The sequence below is a fragment of the Fringilla coelebs genome, assembly GCF_963513975.1.
Source record: "Fringilla coelebs genome assembly, chromosome: 3".
NCBI classification, from domain to species: Eukaryota; Metazoa; Chordata; class Aves; order Passeriformes; family Fringillidae; genus Fringilla; species Fringilla coelebs.
The window spans coordinates 86,509,458-86,531,942 of record NC_140030.1 but is presented as its reverse complement, the minus strand read 5'-3'; the positions used below and the strand labels follow the sequence as shown (position 1 = coordinate 86,531,942).

At 46.6% G+C, this 22,485-nt stretch overlaps 1 protein-coding gene across 2 annotated transcripts in view; it reads left to right on the top strand.

Annotated features, from left to right (window-relative positions):
- Positions 1-1,406: 1,406 nt before the first annotated feature.
- The window catches only part of LOC311151760 (uncharacterized protein), a gene marked incomplete at both ends in the record, with an annotated part of 58,406 nt that continues 37,327 nt past the window's right edge, over positions 1,407-22,485 (top strand). For both annotated transcript variants that reach the window (XM_084202402.1, XM_084202401.1), the window contains 3 exons: positions 1,407-1,475; positions 20,169-20,244; positions 21,494-21,984. In XM_084202402.1, coding sequence (XP_084058528.1) covers positions 1,407-1,475; positions 20,169-20,244; positions 21,494-21,984 — 636 coding nt within the window. The remainder of the gene's footprint in view (positions 1,476-20,168; positions 20,245-21,493; positions 21,985-22,485) is intronic.

Below are 22,485 nucleotides of genomic sequence, written 5' to 3'. Positions count from 1 at the left end.
GGCCCTTTCCCCTGCAGCAAAGATGTGCTCTCTCTTTTCCACAGTCAGCACTTTAGGAGTGCTCTTATCTTGTTACAGGCCTGCTGGCTGAGAACTGGGAACCCACAGTTAACCAGCATGTGCTCCTCTGGAATTTGTACACAAGCAGAGACCTCTGCAATGCTTCCTAGCTTGTCCCAGGAGGAAGGTTGGGACAAAAGGCTCTGCTGGCCCCCTGGGACTGGTCATGGGCAAAAGGGACCTTTCACCTAGACACGGGGAGTTCATCGCTGGCACGGAGCTGGCAGTGGGTGAAAGCCCTTTGTTGTTTCTGCTGGCAAACGTGTCGGCGGCTTCCTGTGGGTTCAAAGTGGCCGGGAGCCTATCAGTCAACCCCTGATAACTTCCCTGACTGTTTTGCCAGGGAGGTGCTGGGGGACTGCCCATGGAAACGGGGCACCTTGCTTGTGCCCGAGGGTTGCTGGTGCAGCAGGAGCTGCTGCTGGCCTGGCCCCTCGCCTGCGTTTCTGTGGGGAAAGGCTGTAGCGAGCTTCCCTGCGGCTGCAGGCGCCGTGCGAGTTCCCGGAGTGGCTCAAGGGACTCGAGACAGGACCCCCGAGCCCTCCTATGGATCTGTGCTTTCGATCGGAGGACAGGACAGACAGGTCACGGCATCCCGTTGTGGGGTCCCTGGACTGAGCGGGCTGCGAGCCAGGATGCGGTAGCGCAGAGGCAGCTACCAGTCCCCCACGGCCCGAGCAGAGCCCGCCCAGCTCGGGGAAGTCGAGGAACGCCGGCGGCCGGGAAAGGCCGGTGACCCTTTAAGCCGAGTCCCCGCCCCGTCCCGCCCCGTCCCGCCCCGTCGGGCCAATGTGCGCCGCGGCTGCCGCGCCGCTTGTTACAAGTTTCCCGTGGCGGCGGTACCGGAGGGAGCCCGGGGTGGCGGCGGCTCGCGGCAGCAGCGGGGCGCGATGCCCGCCCGGGGCTGACCGGGCGGGAGCTCTGCCATGAGTGGAGCCGGCGCCTCGCCCAGGGAGCTCTGCCGTCCCGCAGCGAGCGCTCTGCGCCGAGTGTCTCTTGTCCCCTGCAGCACACTGCCAGCTGGTACCTCCCTCCTTTCTGAAGCGTAACTGAGGAGGGGGTGGAAGGCAGAGGAAGTTTGGTGTTCAGTTTTTTTCTGTAGGCTTTGGAGAGGGATTCCCTTTGCGTCCCAGCGCGGAGGGCTGCAGGACAGGCTGCGGTGGCGGAGGGGAAGGGGGCTCAGCCGGGAGCCTCGGCTGTGCGGAGCCGTGCCCCGCCGCCGTGTACCTGCGGTGCTGAATGCGAGCTCCGCGCAGCTCCGCCGAGCGTAGCGGCAGCGGCGCGGCAGATGCAGATGCGTGCGTGTGTCTATGCTTAACCCTTTCTTGGCTCCTCGGATTTGTACCATGCTGAAGATCCTCACCAAAAAGCTCAGGAACCAGAGTTTGAACGAAATTCAACCGTTCCAGCTAAAGGTAAGGAAAGCCGGTTTTGTCTCGGTTGTTTTTTGTCTCCTTCAGGTAACTACTGAGAGGGCCTTGAGAAGCTGGAAACTTGCAGTGTTTATTATGCTGGGTCAATTTCCTCTCAGCCTGTGTGCTCAGGAGGAACTGGCCTAGGCTGTATTCCTGTTACTTAAAGTCCTGTTCTTTTGCACTCAGAGTTACTCTGCACAATTCAGATCATACAGAAAGGTGTATGAAGACAGATGTGTCTGTCTGTTCTTTAGAATGTTGCCCTTTTGATGGAGTTCACATTTAACTGTATAGGCATTTGCCTAGATACCTTTGTATGTGGGCAGTCTGTAGCCTCTCAGCCCTTTCCAGGCTAGAGCCCCACTCTGCTAGGTAGGTACTGTACAAACATGATTTACCTAAAATGCCTTTCAGCTCGTTATTTGCATTTCTCCCTTCTGGTCGTGAAGGCCAGAATCTGAGCTGAAGTTTGCGGGCTGGATCATTGCTTTGACCCATAGCTTTTCAGATTCTTCTTACATCCATTTTTAATGTTTAAAATAAAACTGAGGACCACAGATTCAGGATAAGAACGGTCTAAGCCCTTCCTGCCAAATATAAAGAGGAATTTTTGAGCCATATACTGCGGGATAAAAATGGAGCCATGACGAATGAGAAAAAAATACCGGATCCTGATTTGGCAAAATTGTTGTGAACCAAGGGATATCCCCTGAAATCAGCAGAGTTACTCTGGATTGACACCAGTACTGTGGGAAGTGCAGCACCTGGCCCCAAATGAAAGAAGGGATCTGGGAAAAGTAGCAGCCCTCGTTGCCTGAGTTGGGGGCTGGGGATCCGTATCCCAGACTCTAGTGGAGTCTTTTGTATGTGTTACACAGAGGCTCATTGCCGTGTGGCTGCACTTCTGCGCAGTCACTCTGGACAGGCTGATGGCAACTTTGATGAAAGATCAGCACTGTTTCTAACAAAGTTTGCTGTACTTCTTCCTCTGGGGATTGCACATTCTGTGGCTCTCAGGGAAGGCAGGGTTAGATTTTATTTTGGGAAGTTAAATAAGGGCAATGCTTTAGGTTGCAGTGGATTGATTCAGTGCAGAGTATTTGCAGAGGCAGTGAGGGTTTTTTTAACGCTGTGTTTCTGGGCCTTACGGCGGCAATCTCCTCCTTTAGCTTTATTGTTTGTCTCTTGGAGCCTCAGGTTGTGAGAATCTTTGAAAAGAGCTCTCAGAGGTGGATACAGCCTTCAGGATGCTTAGAGGCACGCAGGAAAATGTGCATGAGTGGGCATCTGCAGCCATTTTGTTCATGTTAGTGCCAAGGTTTTGTGCTGCAGACAGGTGGTCTGCATTTTTGCATGCTCAGTAGAGACAGTTAAGCTTGCCCTGTGCCTTACTTGCAAGGCTGTTGCATAGCCCATCAGAGCTGTCTTTGCAGCCTGCAGTGGGGAGTGCTACAATGACTGGTACACATGTGTATGGGCAGAAAGCCAGACTTGCAAACTCTGGGTTTAAATCTGTTTTGTAGGCCTTTGGGGACTGTGTGCAGCTGCCTGGTCTTGGTTGAGCCTTGCACCAGCATACTAATTGCTTAATGGAGTGTGCAGTGCTCTGTCTTAGGTGTTGGACCAGAGCTCCTTGCAGGTATGGACCATGGGTAGGTGTCACAGGAGGTGAGCAGTGTGGAAGCTTCTGGTGGCTGTGCTGGGCATGGATCCTGTGTCAAGGCCAAATGTCCTGTACCATTTTGCTCTACTACCCTCATGATGTGGGGCTGCCAGGCACCGACCAGACTCAGCCTTCTTGGCCTTGGTCTGTGTCTGTGCAGGTCTGTATGTATTCTGGCTTGTATGGTAAATGCATTATTTAAAAGGTCCAGTGTGCTGTCATTGAACCCTAGTGAAAAGTTAGTTGAGAGCACAGAATCAGGTCTGTAGCTCTGTAAGTGGAGAGTGAGCAAGTTTGGATAGAGTAAGAATTGGTCTACATTCACCACCCAAAACAAGCGCTTTCTGAGCTTTAATAACAGTGTGCTTAGCTGCTTATCTGCTTCATTGCCCATTCGCTTTAGCACTTTATGACTTTTTTGGGAAGTTCCCAAATTGAAGCAAAAGCAAGCTGCTGTTGTACTTCTAGATTACAACTGTACTGAAATTAGCCAAAGCCCCAGGACACTGTCCTTGGGTAAACTGTCAACTCATTTTTAAAGTGTGGACGATTTGACCAATCTTGGATTGGTATCCAAGCTTTGGGAATCTTTTCAGGATGAAATTTCTGCCCATTGTGAAGGTTTTATTTTTGTATGATGTGTTTCAAATTGGCTTAGTGTGGCTGTAACAGGTCCTCCTCGTTTTCCCCTGCTTGGAGAAGCTGAGAGGATGCCATGTCCTTCTGTAAGTGAAACCACAAAATATGCAATCTTTGGGTGTTGATGTAATGGGCTTCTCTTTTTCCATTCTAAAGCTGGCCTTTAGGCAGTTGGCAGCTAGGGCTCCTCAGAGGACTTTGACTTGAGATGTGCTGGTGTCTCTCAGAAAGTGTCCCTCTGTTTCCTTTCATCAGAAGTCACCATGGTGGGAAGGGAGGGAGGGACTGACTGACACTTCACCAGATGTTGGGTTAGCCTGCTCAGCCAGCAGTTTCTGATAACGGTGGCTGGGCTGTCAAGTGTCAAGTTAGGGTTCAAATTTGAGTGCCTCACCTTGGAAGACAGATGACCTTGCTTCACAGTATCCCAGAATGGGTAAGCTTGGAAGGGATCACAGTAGATCATCTGTTCCAGGCTCCCTGCTCCAGCAGGGTCATGATAGAGCATGTGGCACAGGATTGTGTCCAGGGAGCTCTTGAATAACTCCAGTGAGGGAGACTCCACAACCTCTCTGAACTTGGTCACCCACACAGTAAAGAAGTTCTTCCCCACGTTCAGGTGGAATTTCCTGTGCATCTATCTGTTCCTGCTTGTTGCCCCTTGTCCTATTGCTCAGCGCCACTGAGAAGAGCCTGGTTCCATCTTCTCAACACCCCCTCTTTAGGTATTTATACACTTTGGTGAGATTCTCTCTGTTGCCTCTGTTTGAAACTGACCAGGCCCAGCTCCCTCAGCCTTTCCTGGTTAGAGAGATGTTCCAGTCCCTTAATCATCTTTGTAGCCTCCACTGGACCCACTCAGGAGCTCCACGTCTCTCTTGTACTGAGGAGCCCAGAACTGGACTCAGAACTGCAGATGTGCCTCCCCAGGGCTGAGCAGAGGGGCAGGATCACCTCCTGGACCTGCTGGCAGTGTTTTTCCTAATGCACCCGGGGATACCATTGGACACACTGCTGGCTCATGGATGGCTTGTTGTCCACCAGGACCCCCAGGTCCTTCTCCACAGAGCTGCTTTCCAGCAGCTGAGCCTCTGCTGGTCCGTGGGGTTATTCTTCCCCAGGTGCAGGACTCTGCACTTACCTTTGCTGAATTTCAGAAGGTTCCTCTGTGCTCATCTCTCCAACCTGTCCTTCTCAAGGGCTGCACGGCCCTCTGGGGTATCAGCCACTCCTCCCAAATTTGTGATGTCAGTGAGCTTGATGAGGAGGCATCTGCCCCTTCATCCAAGTCATCGATGAATGAGTTAAACAATATTGGGCCCAGTATTGAACCTTGGGGGATACCACTAATGACAGGCCTTCAGCCAGACTGTCTGCCACTGATTATGACCATCAGGCAGTTCTCAGTCCACCTCACTGTCCACTCATCAGTCCACACTTGCTGAGTTTGCCTATGTGGATGTTGTGAGAGACAGTGTTGAAAGTCTTGCTGAAGTCAATGTAGACAATATCCACGGCTCCCCCTTTATCCAGCCAGGTAGTTTTTTTTATTTTAGAAGGCAGTTGGGTGTGTCAGGCATGACACTGGTAAATTCATGCTGACTACTCCTTGTCATCCATGTGGATAGACATGGCCTCCAGAATGAGGCATTCCATCACATTTCTAAGGACTGTGGTGAGGCAGACTGGCTGGTCGTGCCCTGACTCCTAATTCTTGCCTTTTTTGAAGACTGGGATAACATTTGCTTTTTTCCAGTTCTCAGGCGCCTCTCTCTGATCACCACGACTTTCCAAAGATGATCCTGAATGGCCTAGCCATGGTGTTTGCCAGCTTTCTCAACATTTGTGGAAGCATTTCATCAGAGCCTATGGACTTGTGGATGTCAAGTTTTCTGAAGTGTCTTTCCATTGGATACTTGTGCCCCTGTAGCAGGGGCAGCATGTCCACTCCTGAGCTCATAGCACAGCCTGTTAGCTTAAGAGCTTCAGCTCTTCAACCTTCAGCTTCTGTGGCTCAATCCAAGAAAGGAGAGGGCATTGCCTGGTGCCTCGGTCTTTGGTCAACCACTTGTTTCAATGGTCTGGTGTTATTGGCTAGATATTAGGCCAGATTCAGGAACCTTTTTGGCTGTTTTTGAGCCAGAAGTAGATCTGACTTTACAGGTTAGGGATCATCTTTGTTAATGGCTGACAACTGGGTCTGTTCTAGAGCAGGTGAGACAGGAGAAAACTGTGAGATCAGGGGAGTGTCCCATATGGTAGTGAAATGCTTCAAAACCAGGAAAGAGAGGGGCCTGTAACTCAATGCCTGATTTTAATTTTTTTTTTGTGTTGGTTGTCCAGTATTACAGTCTAGTATAGTTTTTTATTATTTTCTTTCCTAGTTTTAGACTTGTAGCCCTGAGAAGCACTTCCTGAACTATTAAGTCAGGCTGATCAAGGAGCTTTTAAAATGCATATCTTGGGCTTGCCTGTGGGTTTGTGATGGAGTACTGATATTGAGCCCTTAGAAGTGTTCTCTAACCAACTCCATGAGCTTTCTGTAAATCAAATGTCTTACTCATCCCCACAGTTTGGGGTAGGGGTTTCTCACACAAATGTGTTTCTTCCAAGTTTCTCTTTAACTCTTGGGGCCTTGCTATTTATATAGTGGCTCAAGTGTGGGAGTCTGTTTTCTGAGCTTTGCTTGCAAGCAAGCTCCTTCGGGCAGAGAGCATCTGGCTGGAACAAGTCTGTGCATTGCCAGTCAAACTAAGCCCTTAATTAGTGGCCCTAGGTGTTATCAGAATGAAACAGTTGGATTGTGGTGTGTTAAAAAATTAACTGGCTGGAACATGCAGCTGAAGAAGACTGAGCACTTTAAAGGTGGCAATTTCATTCCAACTTGCTGTTGACACAAACAACTTTGGAGGTGATATAACTGATGTTCTAATCAACAAAAGCTGTTAAATTACTTATGTACTTGGCATATTCACTTTGGTCTTGGGTAGAGATAATACAGACATGTTTGTCACTTCCTTAATGTTGATCAGTGATACAAAGTCAAATGTGAGTGTTCTAGTGACAGAGAACTCCATTTCTCTTCTGCATAACTTTAGCCTTACACTTGCTTAAAGGGAATTTTGTGCTAGGTACTAACTGTGTGTCAGTTCTTTTCAAGTGCTCTTGCAGCTAATATGTGAGCATACACAGCACTAGGGGATGTAAAGTCCTCTCAGTTATTTTCTACTGGCATCTGTATCTGCAGTCAGCTGTAAGACTCTGGTTTGGCTGGCCAGCCCTGATAGGCAACTGGGAATCATCTTCATCCTCCCTGTGTGAAGGGGATTCAGCTGGCTGTGCAAGGTAAACCTCAAGGCTGCAGGCAATGACTCCTGCAGTCAGTGTCCCTGTGGTAGCTTGTTACTCTGTGGAGCTGGGAGCATTATTGTTTTTCTCCTTAGACCAAAAAAAAAGAGTGGAGTAGCGTTATTATTGATGCACAGTGGGTATGCTTTGAAAGATCTGCATAAGTGCTCAGGCTTACTGTGAATGAGGACAGACTGATTTCTGCCTTCCTTTGGGCCTACTGCTTGTCATGTGTCACGGGTCTTCAGCTTGGCACAGGGAAAATTTAGCTTTGTCTGCTGCGGCGTACGCAGGTTTTCTCTCCTTTGTGGGTTTTTCAGCGGATGCCATAGGTTCATTCCCCTGGAGCTGGAGGACTCTGTTTTACATTGAAACTTTGCTTTTCTTCCTGTTACACCAGCTGGCTACGTTAGGTGCTTCTGGTTTGTCAAAATCACAGGAAAGACATAAGTGTGTGAATCTAAGTATGCAAGTACAATTTTGACTTTTGGAGTACCTGTGAATATGCCTGAAGTTAGGCTTGTAATTGTAGATAATTTGGACTGAAAATATGTATGTTAGTGGGTTAGATACTCAGCTAAGTAAGCTAAGTACTGTGATAGATACTTAGCTAAGGCAAAGAGTAGAACAAGCAATCCCAGGGACTTTAAGCCTTAGGTTTTTGAGACTTCTCCCTAAGGCATTGTAAAATAATAGGTTTGAGATTCTTTCTACTTGGCTTTGAAGATCTGAATCTTTAAGGGTTGTCATCTTTTCTGTGCAGACATTCAGCACTGATAATCTCCTGTAATGACTTAATTCCAAAGAGTGATACTTCAGACAAATTGCAGATGTTGCATATACAGGATGATGGGGCATTCATGGAAGTTGAGGTAGTTTGTTGAGACATTGTCTCAGCTGCCTTTATGACTGATAGGAAACTATGGACTAGCTTAAAAAAGTCCACCTCCCAAAGGCACAAAGAAATCTCATTACTTTTCCTTGTATTTCCCAATTATTGGTTTTTATTTGAATGAAGAACTAAATTCTGAAAAGTCAGTGCTATGTATTTAACTTGGGGATTTCAGTGAGAACTGATTATTTTTCTTTGCTGGATAGTGCAGTTCTTCATTTCCTGCTGTCATGCATTGTTCTACAAGTTCCAAATTTGTTGCACTTTTTGGGATGCTAAATGTCTTCTTGAGCACGGAAAGAGCTCATATTTGAGGTGAAAAATAGAAAGCAAAACCGGGTCATTATTTATTTTAATTTTATGGCTTTCACAAAAAAGTGGGTTCACTGGGTTCACCTTTTTTTTTATAGTAAAAAGCAAGGCTTGCATCTGCTTAGGAGAGTTCTGTGGAGCGGTGGGTGGGCAGGGCACCACTCTGCTGTAATGTGTCAGCCTGGCCAGCTTCCCTGGCTGTTCCTGGAGCATGCCTGGGGTCACAGCAGTGTTGTTGGGCTTCCTCAGAATGGGAACCAAGGGCTGTATTCCCTTTTCAGTGGGAAATAACACTCCCACACACATTGTAGGCAGCGCCAACCCCTCCCACCCCCGTGCCTTTATCTGTAGCCCCTGTTCTCCTGTTGACTGGGATTCAGGTTGCCGGGTGATCCAGCTCTTCCTAGCAACCGGCATCGCAGGTATGTGTGTGCGGGGCTGTGTGCTGCCGCAGGAGCTGCTGTACGTGGCCGTGGGCAGCGCCTGTTTGTCCTCCTGCCACCGGTGACCAGCAGCCAGCCGGCTAAGCTGTTTGTGAATAGGCACCAGCACCACCCACAAGTGCTCAGCGGGAACACCCAGGCGAGGATTTAGAGAAAAGCCAATTAGTTGTGACCTTTATGTGCTCTGAAAGCATTCCCTGTGCGGCGAACTCTGCTGTGATCCGGGCCTGAAAGTCGATGTAAAGGACGTATGGCCCAGTGTGACCTATGCAGGGCTGTCTCCATGCCAGTCTGGGCACAGGGCTGCCCAAGCTCTGGGGATGCAGCAAGCAGGTGTGAAGCACGGCTCAAATAAGGTTTCTTCTGGTTTGGCACGGTCACTCCTTGGGGGTGGACAGCTCAGGGTGTCTCTAGGCATTTCTTCCCTGTCTCACTACGTTCTTGCTCTTTGTGCCCATTATAACCTCCTCTCTGCCATGGGCTGGTCTGGTTGGACACAGACCTGGCATCCAGATGTACCTCAGTCTATATGTCACACTGAATTGTCCAGTTCCTCTAGGACAGGCATTTTCAGGCTGGGGCATCTCAGGAGCTGGCTGAGGCAGAGGGAGCAGATCTTACATGATGATGAGGGTTTTTTCCTTTGTTTGTTTTTGGCTGGGTTTTTTTTTTTTTTTTTTGGTTTGTTTTGTTGTTGTTTTAATTTCCTTTGTAATCACTGCAGCACACCAAGTGCTCAGCCAGGTGAACTTTGGCTGTTGTCCTGTTGAGCAGCTCTAGCAGACTGGGAATGGCACAACAGAGTACCCTTGTGAAGAACTCGCATGATGAGTTCTCTGGACCATCCTCCATGTCTTCATGGAAGGTGAAATACCATGGATACTGATGGAAACTTCCTGTTGGACTTGTATGTAAGAAAGTATCTTGCTTAGTAGATTTGCACTGAAGCTGCCACATGGCTACATGTGCAGTAATCCAAATCCTGATTCTTCCTGGTTATTCTGTGTTAGCACAACAGAATGTCATCTAAGGGTGGCAGGGGCTAAAAGCCCAAAGAAGATTGTGTGAGCGCTTCACAAAGCAGCTGGTGTGGAGCAGCCCCTTGTTTCTTTGTTTCCAGCCCTCTGCTCCCCCAGCACTCTCATCCAGGCTCAGCCTGCTGCAGAGAACTCCAGCTTGCCCAGGCCTGAGCTGTGAGCTGATCAATGTCTGTGTGTCTGGCATGCACCCTTTGGATGAGTGGTGTGAGTCAGGAGATGCAGTGGAACCTGGGGAGGTATCCCTAAGGCATGGTAGGCTGTGGGTTGCCTTCCTCAAACAGCATGACTGGGTTGGTTGGTCCTTGTGCTCAGCAAACACCTGAGGAAAGGCCTCTACAGCTTTGCCTGGATTCACCTCCCCATCCTAGCTCCAGCATCAGGCCACATGAGAAGAACTATGAGTTCAGGGCTTGAAATGCTTTCTAAGGAGGAAAAGGAAACCAGTGCCTGAGTTTAGGTCTCCAGAGAAGGCTTTTATGTCTCCTGTTTCATGGGTAGGTTCACCTGAGGTTTGTTGCCTGACTTTAGGTAGATGGTCCTTATCTAAATTTGTATTTATGAAGGGATGGGAGATGACTGCTGTTTGTGAGATGTCCAAATACCTCAGTATTCATAAGTGTCCACGATGAGAATAGGCAGGCCTTAGTTTCTGATATATCTAGGGACCAAACTATTGCTTGGTAGCTGATTAATTGATTTTTCTGGGCTACAAACCTGGTTTTGAGCCAGGATTTCAAGGAGATCAGGCAATTTGAGTTGCTGATAGCACAAAGATCCTACCCCTTCACACCTATTTTATTCAGCAATCTGTCTCATCTTGCTCCTTCCTAACAGGGTCACATTGTTTCCATGATGCATGCTGGTTTTTATTTAACTGATGTCCTTATTTCTTGGCATAACACAATCTGCCAAGCTCTATATGGACATAAGATGAGAATAAAATTTCCTTTGGTTGAATGGGGAATTTCCCATCTTAAGGAAAGGTGCCAGACAGGCAGCTAAGTTCTCCAGTTTGCTAAGAGTGTGTCTGGATGTAAGCTGGAAAAATATAAAATAATCCTTCCATATCCTGTCACCCAGTTATTACACACAAAGCCAAGTGGTTATTCCAGACAGTTGTCTGCAGCCAGACTATTCTTGTGCATGTGATTTTTTTTTTAAATATAGTTTTTTCTTTATTCCTGTGAGTTGGTTATTCCAAGGGAATAAAGTTCTATGGCCAAAGGCTAATTAAAAGGAAAGAACAGAGATATGTGGTGTGAAGCATATAAACTGAAATAATTTAGAGGTTTGAAAAATCAGCAGCTTCCATGTATAGATTTTTTTTTTTTTTTTTTTTTTTTTTTTTGTTCTCAGACAACCCTTTTTGTTCTGGCTTGGACACAGCCTATCACTTTTGGGAAGCTCCTCAATGGTATTTTGCAGATGGCTGCAGTGCAATGCAGCTTTTCCCATCTTGCCCCTGAACTGATATGTGGGGATGCTAATTTGGTGTGTAGTGCTTGGACACTGTCTCAGGAGCACTTTGTGGTGGGGTGAATTGGACCTGGCAGAACACTGTCACACTTTGCTCTGTTCATCCCCCTTACCTTGTGACATTGCAAGTAATTGCATGGTATGTCCCACTTCCATGAATGGGATTTAGGAGCATCCATTCCATGTTAGACCTACAGTTTCCCCCAGTAGCCTATCCTCCTGCATTATTAATCCAGTAAGTTTCTTCTGCCTAAACCTGTTCATTTTGCACCACCAAATCTCTGTTGGGGTATTTACATCCAGAACATCCTGTGGCAGAGTATTTCACACCTTAACTACACACTGCCAAATGACACCTTAACTACACACTGCCAAATGATTACCTGTTATTTGTTTAGGACCTACCTCATACGGATTTAATTTTGTGCCTTTTGTGCTTCTGTATATTGGAGAAGAGTGAATATTCAAATTCTGTCTTTGTGAATATTCAAATTCTGTCGTCTTTTCTAGGTCATCCCTCCATGTGTGGGATGATTTGACAACCCATTTGTCAGATTTTCCCAACTAGGAACCACTTGGAATCACAAAATATTTACCAGGAAAGGATCTGGTGCAGTGAGAGACATTACAAGTTATGACATGTTCCTAACTCTTACTTTGAAGGTGCCTGACCAGACGGATCAAAGACCTGGCCTGAAAGGATTAACCTACTGGTTTGCTCTCTGATAAAACACAAGAAGTTTGGTGTAGATCCGCAGAGATGAAACAGCTCTCATCTGCTTGCACTCAGAGGGGTTAATGTGAGATTTTGAGGGGAGGAGAAGCCTGAAAAGTCTCATGTGCTCCAAATGTATTTTCCAGCCTGACTGTAAGGCATTGTTCCTTGTGTTTGCAAATGTGGCTGATGTAGTTCTTTATGGCTGAGCAGAGGTGAGTGTCGAGTGAGGTCTCCCAACACAAGCAGCTTCTCCTCAGCTAAGGAAGTATCTCAGGGCAAAGGCACTTGCCCTCTGAGTCTTTTGAGTAGGGAATGGAAAAACTGTTACCAGATGTGTTGTTTATGCCAGCTGCTGTCAGCCGTGCTTCCCTGGTTGAGGGCACTCATGGAATGCTGAGGAGCTGCTGTAAACTGCCTGAGAAGCTGGCCTGTGCAAGGAAACCTTTTCCCATCGCAGCAATAGTAACTGAGCTAGGCCGGTGGGGTGGGCTGTCAGTCGGGAGGGCTGTGTTTAAATCCCCGTGGCCGAGGCAGGAGTGGTTGGCGCTGGTGTGAGCAGCCAGCTCCCATCCTCCCTCCCTGAGTAAACGAGTTACAGATAAGATCAGCTATTAGAGGTGCCTCTCCAGTTCTAGGTGTCCCTTGTTCTGTCTTCCTCTTATGTCTGAGAGGACTTTAAGCATCTGATGAATAGTGTTGCTTTTAATCTGACTATTTGGAACTGAGGTTTAGCAGCAAATGGGCTGTAAATTATAGATGGAGCTAAGTCACTCTATCTTAGTGCAGCGTGGATGAGGCCCTGTAAAGAAGGTCTTTAATCCTTCGGGTCCTTTTTGTCTTCCTGGATTGCTGTGCTTTGTGGTGTCAACGCTGCTGAATAACACTGCTCCTGCCGGGTGTGAGCCAGGCGATTGCCAGGGCTCCAAGCTGAGAGCGGTCAGAGAAGGGGACCTCCTTGGCAAAGGGATCTCTTTGCATCTCAACTGTGTTGCTGCTTCTGTCTGATAGTTTCTTTGTTAGTTCTCATCTGAGCTATGTTGTCTCCCTTCACAGGATGAAAAAGCTAGCAGGTGAACGCCAGCCTCATGAGAATCCTTGAAATTTGTGTAGGAATTAGGCGCAGCTCTCTTTATTGCAGCAGCAAAGCTATAAGTAAAGTAACAGAGCTGTTGAGAAACTCATAGTGTGGCTCTGTCACATGCAGGTGACTGCCACCTGGGGCCAGGCTGGGCTGCATAGGTGTGAGGAGCAGAAGCTGAGTGTGGGAGGAGTGTGAGAGGTTGGTGGGACACTTACAGGAAGCGGCACACCTGTGAGCTTTACGTGCAGGTAGAAGCGGAGTTGGAGGAGTGTATGGTTTCTGTCACTTGTAGCAGAGCTATAAACCTTAACTAGCCTCTTAAACCAACATAAGGATAGTTTGAGAATTTTGTAGAAGTTCTTGCTACCCGAGTGATACATATCACAGCATGGAGGTGCACCATTCCCCTGGCTCCCATGCTGCAGAAGTGGTCTTACTTTGGAACACAGCACTCTGGGAAGTCAAGAAGGAAATTGAAGGATTAAAGACTCCATTTCTGTAGTAACACCTTTGTTACCAAACCCCATCCACCTGCCGAATGAGGGCTGTAGTGACTTTGTTTTATCTCTATTTTTAACAAGTGAAATTTATAACATTGAAGTCATGGTTCCAATCATGACTGCAGCTATGTTTAATCAGAGAGATTCTTGTTCTCATAGTGGCTTTGAGGATAAATAAACTTAATAATATTTTCTCAGATTTGGAGTATTTTGTGTGGTAAGGAACAGAGTCTGGGTGTATTTTGCCTAGGAGGCCTTTTAAAGACTAATTTTTTAATTGATAGCATTCATTTTGTGTCTTTTTCTGGCAAAGAAGTGTGATGCCTGATGGGAAGACTGTGCGCCTCTTTATGGGTGCCTATACCATTGGTAGAACAAAGTCTGTTCTAATGTGTTTGCAAGTAATTATTTCTATTTTGAGTGGAATTTAAAAGCATGATCTTAGTTTTATTCTTGTAACAATATTTGCCCAGAGTTCCTGAGAACAGACCCAGGGTGGATAGGAGTCTCAGTTGCAACCATCAGCTGGGTTCACTTGCCTGGGACTGGGGAACATGGGGTATCTAGTTTCTGGTGCCTCTGCACTCCAAGTGTTCAAGCACATAGGCTCACTGGTGGTGTAAACATACTTTTCTGGATTAATGGCGAAGCATCACAGCTTTTTCTTTGGTTGGTTTCTATTTTATAAACTCTGGTGTTTTAACTTTAGTCTCCTCCTGCGAAATCATCTTAGCTTAGCCTAGGGAAGAACAAGGGAAGATTTTGAAAAAGAGGTTTGCACACTCTGACTGCTGCAAAGAGAACTGATGTGGGGCGGATGAGAGAGTGCAGAGAGTCAGCTGTGTTGGCCTGAACCATGTTTTGACCACTCAAAACAGCAACCCTTTTCCAGGGCTGAAGCCAGCCCCACTGCACTTGTCTGGTTTACTCTGGTTTACTCCACTTGCAGATGAGGATCCCCAGCACGAGGGTTAGTGTATCTCTGCTTTAGTTCTAGTCAGATTTGTCCACAGGTGCCAGTTCTTTCCAGATGCTGTAGAGAGTATGGTCAAGACACACCTATGTATTTGTGAAAGTGCAGGAGGCTGAGGGAGAGGATTTAAAATGATAAGAGGACCAAGAATGTGCCTCCTCACACCCATGCAGCACCCATATCTTCACTGTTCTCTGTAAGCCTTGTGCCTTCCTTTCAAGATCTAGGTACCCAATTTAAGCCCATGCTTCTGGAAATGCAGCTCAGTCATTACTCCTCAGAACAGAAGCTTGGTTTCCATATTCTTTGATTAATGACTGCTACCACTTGCATCCTGAGAGCTGCCAGTGACCATGTTTGGCAGTGTATGAGAATGGTAAGCACTGAAAAAAATAACTGTATTGTTAAAGCATTGCAGATTTGGCTACCTGGAGTGACTCTCTGTCTCCCTCACATCTGTGAAACCACTGACAATTAATACACTCCAGGCCCATGCAGAAGCTGGCATTCCTACAACAGGAATTTTGCTGTATTTGGCATAGGTAGGGCTTAGAAAACAAGGGCCTCAGGGAGTGCTGTGTCCCACTGGCCCATCCCAGCTTTCATTTACCCAGCAGCTGCTCTGCCAAGCAGAACCATGTTCAAGGGTTATGAGCCCTGGGTTTGACTGTAGCCATTTGCAAGGAAATGGTGAATAGAGTTTGAAGGCAGACCTACTGTGAAAATTAAAAAGGAACATAGTAACATGGAAAAAATATTCTAGGAAAGTTTTACCAAACCAAGACGGTTCTTGCTGTGAGTTTAGCTGTTGAAGGACCCCAGATATAGCCTGGGAAGTCACATCTCACATGTGGATGTTTGAAGATTGAACTGAACTTTAACTTGGCAACTTTTCTTGGGGAGAGAGCCAACCTGTTGTACTAGCATAAATTCTCCCTGATATTCACTGACTATCTCTCAAAATTAAAGGAGATCTTGGGAAAGGAGTTACATGTTAATTTGAAGGTCTGTTTGACTCATTCCTTCCTTCTTCCTAATGTTCCATGGCTCTAAACTGCCTTTCAGTGTCTCATCATCTACCTTGTTTTCCAACTCTCTCTAATTCAGAGTTTCTTATAATTGGTAGGATGGCACCTCCCTCATTCAAGATCAGGCAGTGTCTCATGGCAACTGTACCAGTTGTTGACCTGGAAAAATAACACTAGGGAAATTTAGTGAAATGTTTTTGCTAAAGCCAAGCAATGGAAATGGAGAAGAGCCAGCAGCAGAGCCCTGTGCTGTAGGTTGCCCATGTCTGTAGCAGCTGCTCTGTAGGCAGTGTGGCAGGGGGAGGTGAGTACTGGTTTCATTTCTTCAGTTTGAAGAAATGGAAATCAGTTCCCCATCGCAGAGATACCAGTAGTCATTGCTGAGCTCATCCGTTGCCTTCTGGTTGTGTGCCAGGAACCAGGGTGTGAGACCAACTTAGCAGAGTCTCTTTCCAGGGCTCTTGGAAGGGATTTCACTTAGTTGCAGAGATTTCCTGCAGTGGTGGGCCTGAAGTGAGCTAGCCTGGGTCCCAAACAGCCTTGTATGTACAGCACAGGCAGTATTGGCCCCTGCCAGGGAAACCACCTCCCTGGAGGTAAACTCCCTCCTTCCCTCCCTCCCTTGCTCTCAGAGGGAGATTGGGAATGATGCCCTCCAGCCTGTGTGCATTCTTCATTCAAGCTGGGAACAAGGGGTTGCCTGTGGTCAGTTGTATCTTTGTATTATCTCTTCCTCATGAACATACCTCTGCTGCACCAAACCATGCTGTTGGTGTTTTAGGTTTTTAGGACAATGCAGCCTTTAAGTGGAGCCTGGTGGGAGAGTTTTAGTCTGCCTTAGAAGTGAGATTTCTTGTCCTTTGTAAGCTCACAGATGATTCTTAATGCCATTGCTTTTGATTGTATGATAGCAGGATAATTTCTCTTCTGGAAGCCAAATCAAGAGGAACTCTACTTTAACACAGTGGGACTTTTTAATTGTCTGATGTATTTCAGAGCTTTAGACTTCGAGGATGATGTGACACTTTAGGACCTGGGCAATTTCAACTGCAGTTTATTACTCAGTTGACAAGCAGCAGTGTGATCAGAAAGACATATTTTTCTGTTTCTAGTGTTTCTTGCATCTCCTAGTTTGTCTTTCCTGTTAAAACTCCCTCAAAAGTGTAAGCTTTACTCTTAAGTTTTCCTTAAATACCATCTGGTTATTTTACAGCAAGCCATATTTCCTTACTAGAGATAAATGAGAAATGAAATGGATGGGGAAGTTAGTTTATGTTTCTGTCTGGAACAGAGGGAGTCCTTATCCTGACTGAAGGCACATCAGGTGCCAGAGCTGAAGGTCCCAGGTGTAACACTGAGTGATCCTCATCAACAGGAGACTGATTGCTGATGCATTTACTGAAGAGAGACTGGAGGGTGGATGGCCACCTGTCCTTTGGTTGTTGGCTTTTTTTGTGCCATAGCTTGTAAACATTCACACATACATGTGAATTGAAGATTTTTTTTCTATTCTCTTCAATTTTGCATGTTAAGGCAGAGAGTGTGTTGGGCACAGTCCTGGCAGCTTTTCTAGTTCTTCCAGCTTGAGCAAGAGCTTGGACTATTGTGATACCAAGAGGTGTCTTTCAGTCTAAACAGCTCTGCAATTGATGTGCTGTGAATGAAGCCATGATCTGGTGGGACTTTTGACATGAAGTTTTCCAATTTTCTGCTACAGCAGTGCCACAGTTCTGAGTTTCTGAGGAAAATGGGGCTGTGTTGCCTTGGACAAAAGTAAATCTGTGGCTAATATATGGGAGGCTGGAGGCCTGAACACAGTACTGCTGTGTTTAGTGAAATGTTTTTGAATGCTTAGGAGAGGGTACTGTTAAAGCCTGGGAAGAGTCAAGGGGAGAGAGTATTTATCTCCAACTAGTCAGAGCATTAGTCTTTGATTCCATAGATCTTTAGTTTTTGGAAAGTCTTGTTATCCAGACTGACAGAGAATCTTTTTTTTTTTTTTATCTTCCATTAATCTTTGCCTGTGTGAGGTATCGTGGCAAGGAGTTTCTGGTAAAAAGTTTCAGCTCTGCAAGATTAATGGTTAGCCTCCTATGAATGATGGGTCTCTGTTGGGGGACATGAAAGCTCGAGTCTCTTGTTTGAAAGATTTTTCTTTCATGTGCGCTGAAGAAAGCCTCTAGCTAAGTGTTTAAGGCAACTCACAAGGGAATTGGTCTTTGGTTGCCTGAGGGACTGGGGAGGGCTCAGTAAAGGAGAGTTACCCATAGGAGGCCAAGAGCTGGCAAAATTTCACTTGCAGAGGGAAGAGTGAGTATTTTGGAAGGCTGTGACTGGTAGACCCAAAGACCTTCAAACGTCAGTCATTGACTCAAATCCACCTCCTATCTTAAGCATCTCAAGCCAGTGACATTGTGCAGTAGCTGTTTGACCTGCATGTGCTGGATGTCATTGGCTTTTTTTTGGAAGCAGTGCCATGCCATGTATTGACATTCACATTGTACAGAAACTGGAGCTGCTAGGTTTCCCACGCAGAGCTGCTAAACCTCACTGAAAACTCTGCCGTGTCCAAATGAAAGGTTTTTGTGTGGGAATGAGCCACAGCCTAAGGTCAGTACCTCTCGAGTTAGAATGGGAGCCTTAGCTTTTATAAGGGAGACAGGACCTCTGTCTGTCTGTACAGCAGCCTCACAATGGCACCTCAGTGTCAGCTGTCCCCTCTGTGAACTGCCATGGTACAAACAAGGTATTATACCTGCTCTGGGGACAACTAGAAGTCTGTGTTTGGCAGTGTTCCTCAGTGCCAGCTGCCTTTATTAAATGATGCATGTGTGTGAACACATACAAGAAAATTGTAGTTGTAGAAGGAAAAACAACGTCCTGCGTTTGCTTCAGGAATATCTGCAGAAGGGATAAATCTGAAATCTGACTTGCCTGGTTCATCTTTTGACAGTGGAGAATTCTGTTTAAAGACTAGCAAGGAAGGAAAAGATATTTTGATTTCTCAAAGGGCAATGTAAATACAGAAGGGCAAAAGGTAGCTTTAAAGAAAGAGGGGGGGAAAACAGGTGTCAACATGCTTTTGGGGGGAACGAAATGCCCCAAACACAGTCCTGGAGGATGGTCACGAAATAGGTGCATTGATTTAATAGCTGTCAAGTTCAGTATCAATCAGAATTTGTCAACTATTTTTGTTTCTCTGCATTAGCAGTGTGTCTTTTATAGACACCTAGGTAAGTGTAGCTGCTCTTTTGTGTCTCTAGGTGGCTGAAACACTACAAAGGTGTCTCCCCAGGGGGGTGGAGGTAAAATGGGTCCATATCAGTGTAATGGCTGCATGCTTACCTCTTCTTTGTAAAAGTCAAGCACAGCACATCAAAGGCGTAAAATGGAAGCATAGCATGTAACCTTTTGAAATGTATTGCTGCTGGATTCTGTTGTGAGCAAGTAATTTGAGGCAGCTAAGAGCGATGGCAGTGTTTGTTATTCTGAATAAAAAGGTGTAAGGAATAATGAAGTTCATCTTGCCATGATCATGTTATTCCAGAACTGTTTCTCATAAAGGTTTCTTTTAAGTATTGCATTTTCCTTTGACTCATTTGGTTTTGGCTGCTGCCAGAGACACATACTAAGCTGTGTAGCTCAGTGGTTTGATCTAATAACTTCCAGGTAGGCTCTATGCAGCTGAACAAAAGTCACTTTAGTAATAAGGTAGGTAGGATTTCCTCTGTGTAGGACACTCAGAAGCAGAGTGATCTATCTGACCTATAAAAGCTTGCTTTCAGGTCTCTCAGTCCTCTCAAGAGGCAGCTACCAGGTGTTTTCAGTGTTAGACATGTTTTGAAAGAGTAAGTGGCTTGAAGTCCATTGGCTGACACAGGGGATGTTCCTTAAAAGTCTTGATATTGACAAAATATGTTAATTATTGTTATCTTGGAGCATTCAGAAGTGTTCAGTGGTACTGTAAGTTATCTCCTGGAGGGGACAGTGTAACAGTATTGTCTGTGTTTCTGTGAAATCATGTTTCTTTTATTTCTGTTAAATACCTCTGGGTTGGCCTGTAGGAAAGCAAGGTGAGTCTGTTCTGTGGTGGATTGTGTGTGGACTTCAGTGGGGAAGTGTGGGTACATACACAGGATGGCCAAAGCTAACGTGCCACTTCCATTTGTGGGTGCCTTGCAAGTGGTGTTGACAGGATGTGTCTTTATCTCGGCAGTGGAGATTTTGGAGATTGTTATCCACGTGATGTGGATGTGGTAGGCCATGATGGTTGCAAGCTACATGTCTGGGAAGTGAAAGGCAGGATATGTTCATTGTACTTGGGAAAGAGCGGGCAGTGCAGCTCTTGTGGTGGAAGCAGCAGTAGTTTGTGTGTTCTGTGTTGCTGAAAGTGAGAGGATATGATGGGCCATTGGGGCTGGGAGATGAGGATGTGCACACAGGAAGGTGCTATGGCTGGGTGTGTGTGGTTAGGTGGGGTGGCTCCCTCCAGGATATGAGAGGGGGAGGGTGGGGGAAGTGGCTTGGGCAGCAATATTCAGTGTTCATGATGAAGCTTTTTCTTTCTTCTTGTCCCCTAGATCTCCTATCCCCCAAGTGATGAGGACAGCGATGACTCTGAGGGAGAGAACCAGGAACTTGCTCAGATCGACAGAGGTAAAGGGATGAAGATAGAAGGATCCCGGGATACTACGGCTGAAGTCAGTTTGTCTTTTCACTCGTGCTTTTGCAAGTGCCTCCTTCTCAGTCCCCAATGCACCACAATCAGATGCATTAAATCAGTCACTTTTGAAGCATTTGGGACCTCACAGGGAGAGGCTGGTGTTATGAGATGCTGCAGTTGCATTTTTACCACCAGAAAAAGACATTGTTAACCATGTGTTAAAGTCCCAGTGCTCTGACATGGGGCAGAGATGGTCCACAACTGTGCCAGCAGCAGAGCTGGGACTAAAAATTTATCTTCTATTCCATGCTTTCACACTTGTGTCATCTTTGTTCTGGGTTTCCTCATCCTTGCTATTTTGATTTTTTTACCTTCAGTTTATTCAGTTCCCTGGACTCATTATTTGATTATCTCTCTCCCTTCCTCCTTAACTGTTGGTATTGTGCAGCCCTATTCTTGCATATAGTGAGAGTCTTTGATAGAGAAGATACAGATGCTCTGCTGTTTTTGGACTTGATATGAAGTAGCTTAGAGCTGCAGGTGAAATCTGTAGTAAATGCATCTCTTAAGTTTTGCTAAGTTTGCCATTAGTGCATGCCCTGTGCCCAGGTTCAAGCAGATTCTTATGCAGAGGAAGCAGAAGTTCAATTCCTGACCCACAGGACATGTCCTGTTACAATTCAGATCCCTGCTCCATGTGCTTAGCATAAAAAGAGCTCAGCAGAAGAGAGAAAGCTTGTGGCTGAAGACTGGCTCTCTTGTGTGATAAGTCTTGTAATAGAGAACTTTGATTTCCAGAAAACAGATCTCATTTGAGTCATAAAGGTGACAATTAGGATAGTGTCACTTACTTGGCTCTTCTGCCCTGAGAGCTGGTCACTGGAAGTTAATATTTTTGGCTAGAGGCAAGTGCCTAGCGCTGCATTTGTAAGCTTGTGTCTTTTCCACTTTGAGGAGGTGAGGTGGGTGACAGATCTGTGTTCTTTCTCTGGAACTAGACTTCCAGGTGATGGTTTGAAAGGGGATGACATATGGCAGTCTGGTCTGAAAAAAGGTCTGGAAACTTCCAAAGGGAAGCATTCAGCTGGGGGGTGTTTCATCTGGGGAAGAGAAGGTGGGGAAACAGCTCAGAAGTTTACTTGTGAGGAGATGAAAACAGCAGGGCAGGAGAAAACCCCCATTTTATATAGGCTGTGGGACCCAGATCTGCTCTGCCACTTCTCAATCTCCTCCTCCCACCAGAGAGAAGAAGGAATTGTACCCTGACTCCTCTGGCCACCAACCAGCTCCAGAACCAGGAGAGCCAATGCTGCAAGGTTCGGGCCCTCTTCCATGCCAGCCTAGACCGCCACAGCTCGGAAGAGGAGCTGGAGCGCATCAACCGGGAGTTTGCGGCGGAGAAGCGCAAGTGGTCCCAGGTCAGCCGGCTCACCTGCTGCGGCGACGGCAACAACGCCTCCTCCAGCGACGAGGAGGTGAAGAACTTGTGCGCCATGTCCTTCCGGCCCGTGGCGGAGCAGGGCGACGGCCTCCAGGCCAGCCCCAGCCCCGTGCTGTTCAGTGCCTCCCCTCCCAAGAGACTGCAGCCCCTGGTGCGGAGCCCGGCCGCCGGATCTTTAATCTTCAGGAGCGTCGGGGCGGGCCTCGAGCAGGTCATGCCTTGTAAGAGACATCGGCAGGGATGTGGGGATAAGGTCAGCAGGCCCAGCCTTGACCTGGAAAAAATGCAGCAGGTAAGGCAGAGCTTCACGTGGGGAAAGCAGCATTGCTCGAGAAAAAGGCCTGGTAAGCAAAGACAGAAACAGGTTATTGGGGCGAGTAGAGCTGTGCTGAGCTCCCTGACGAAGGAGGAATGGTGAGGAGGACTTTATGGATATCAGAAAGCTAATTAATTACTTTATTATATTATATCAATTTATACATCTAAAGCTGAATCTGCTAAGCACTCAACTTTGCACACAACTGCACTGAATTTTGTGACTCGACAGTCCCAGCACACACACTCTTGGCCCTGATAGGCCAAGGAAACAAAACACTATGATTGTGGGTAAGCAATCTCCATACTGCATTCTACTTTTGTACAAACACAGATACAGTAAACGATAGGAATTGTGTTTTCTTTCTCTGCTGTTCAGAGAATGTGAAACCTAGAAATATTCTTGGGAAGAATTGTGCCTTGCTTTTCTCTGTGAAGAGGCATGTGGGGCTACAGGTGAGGATTAGTAAATTCAAAG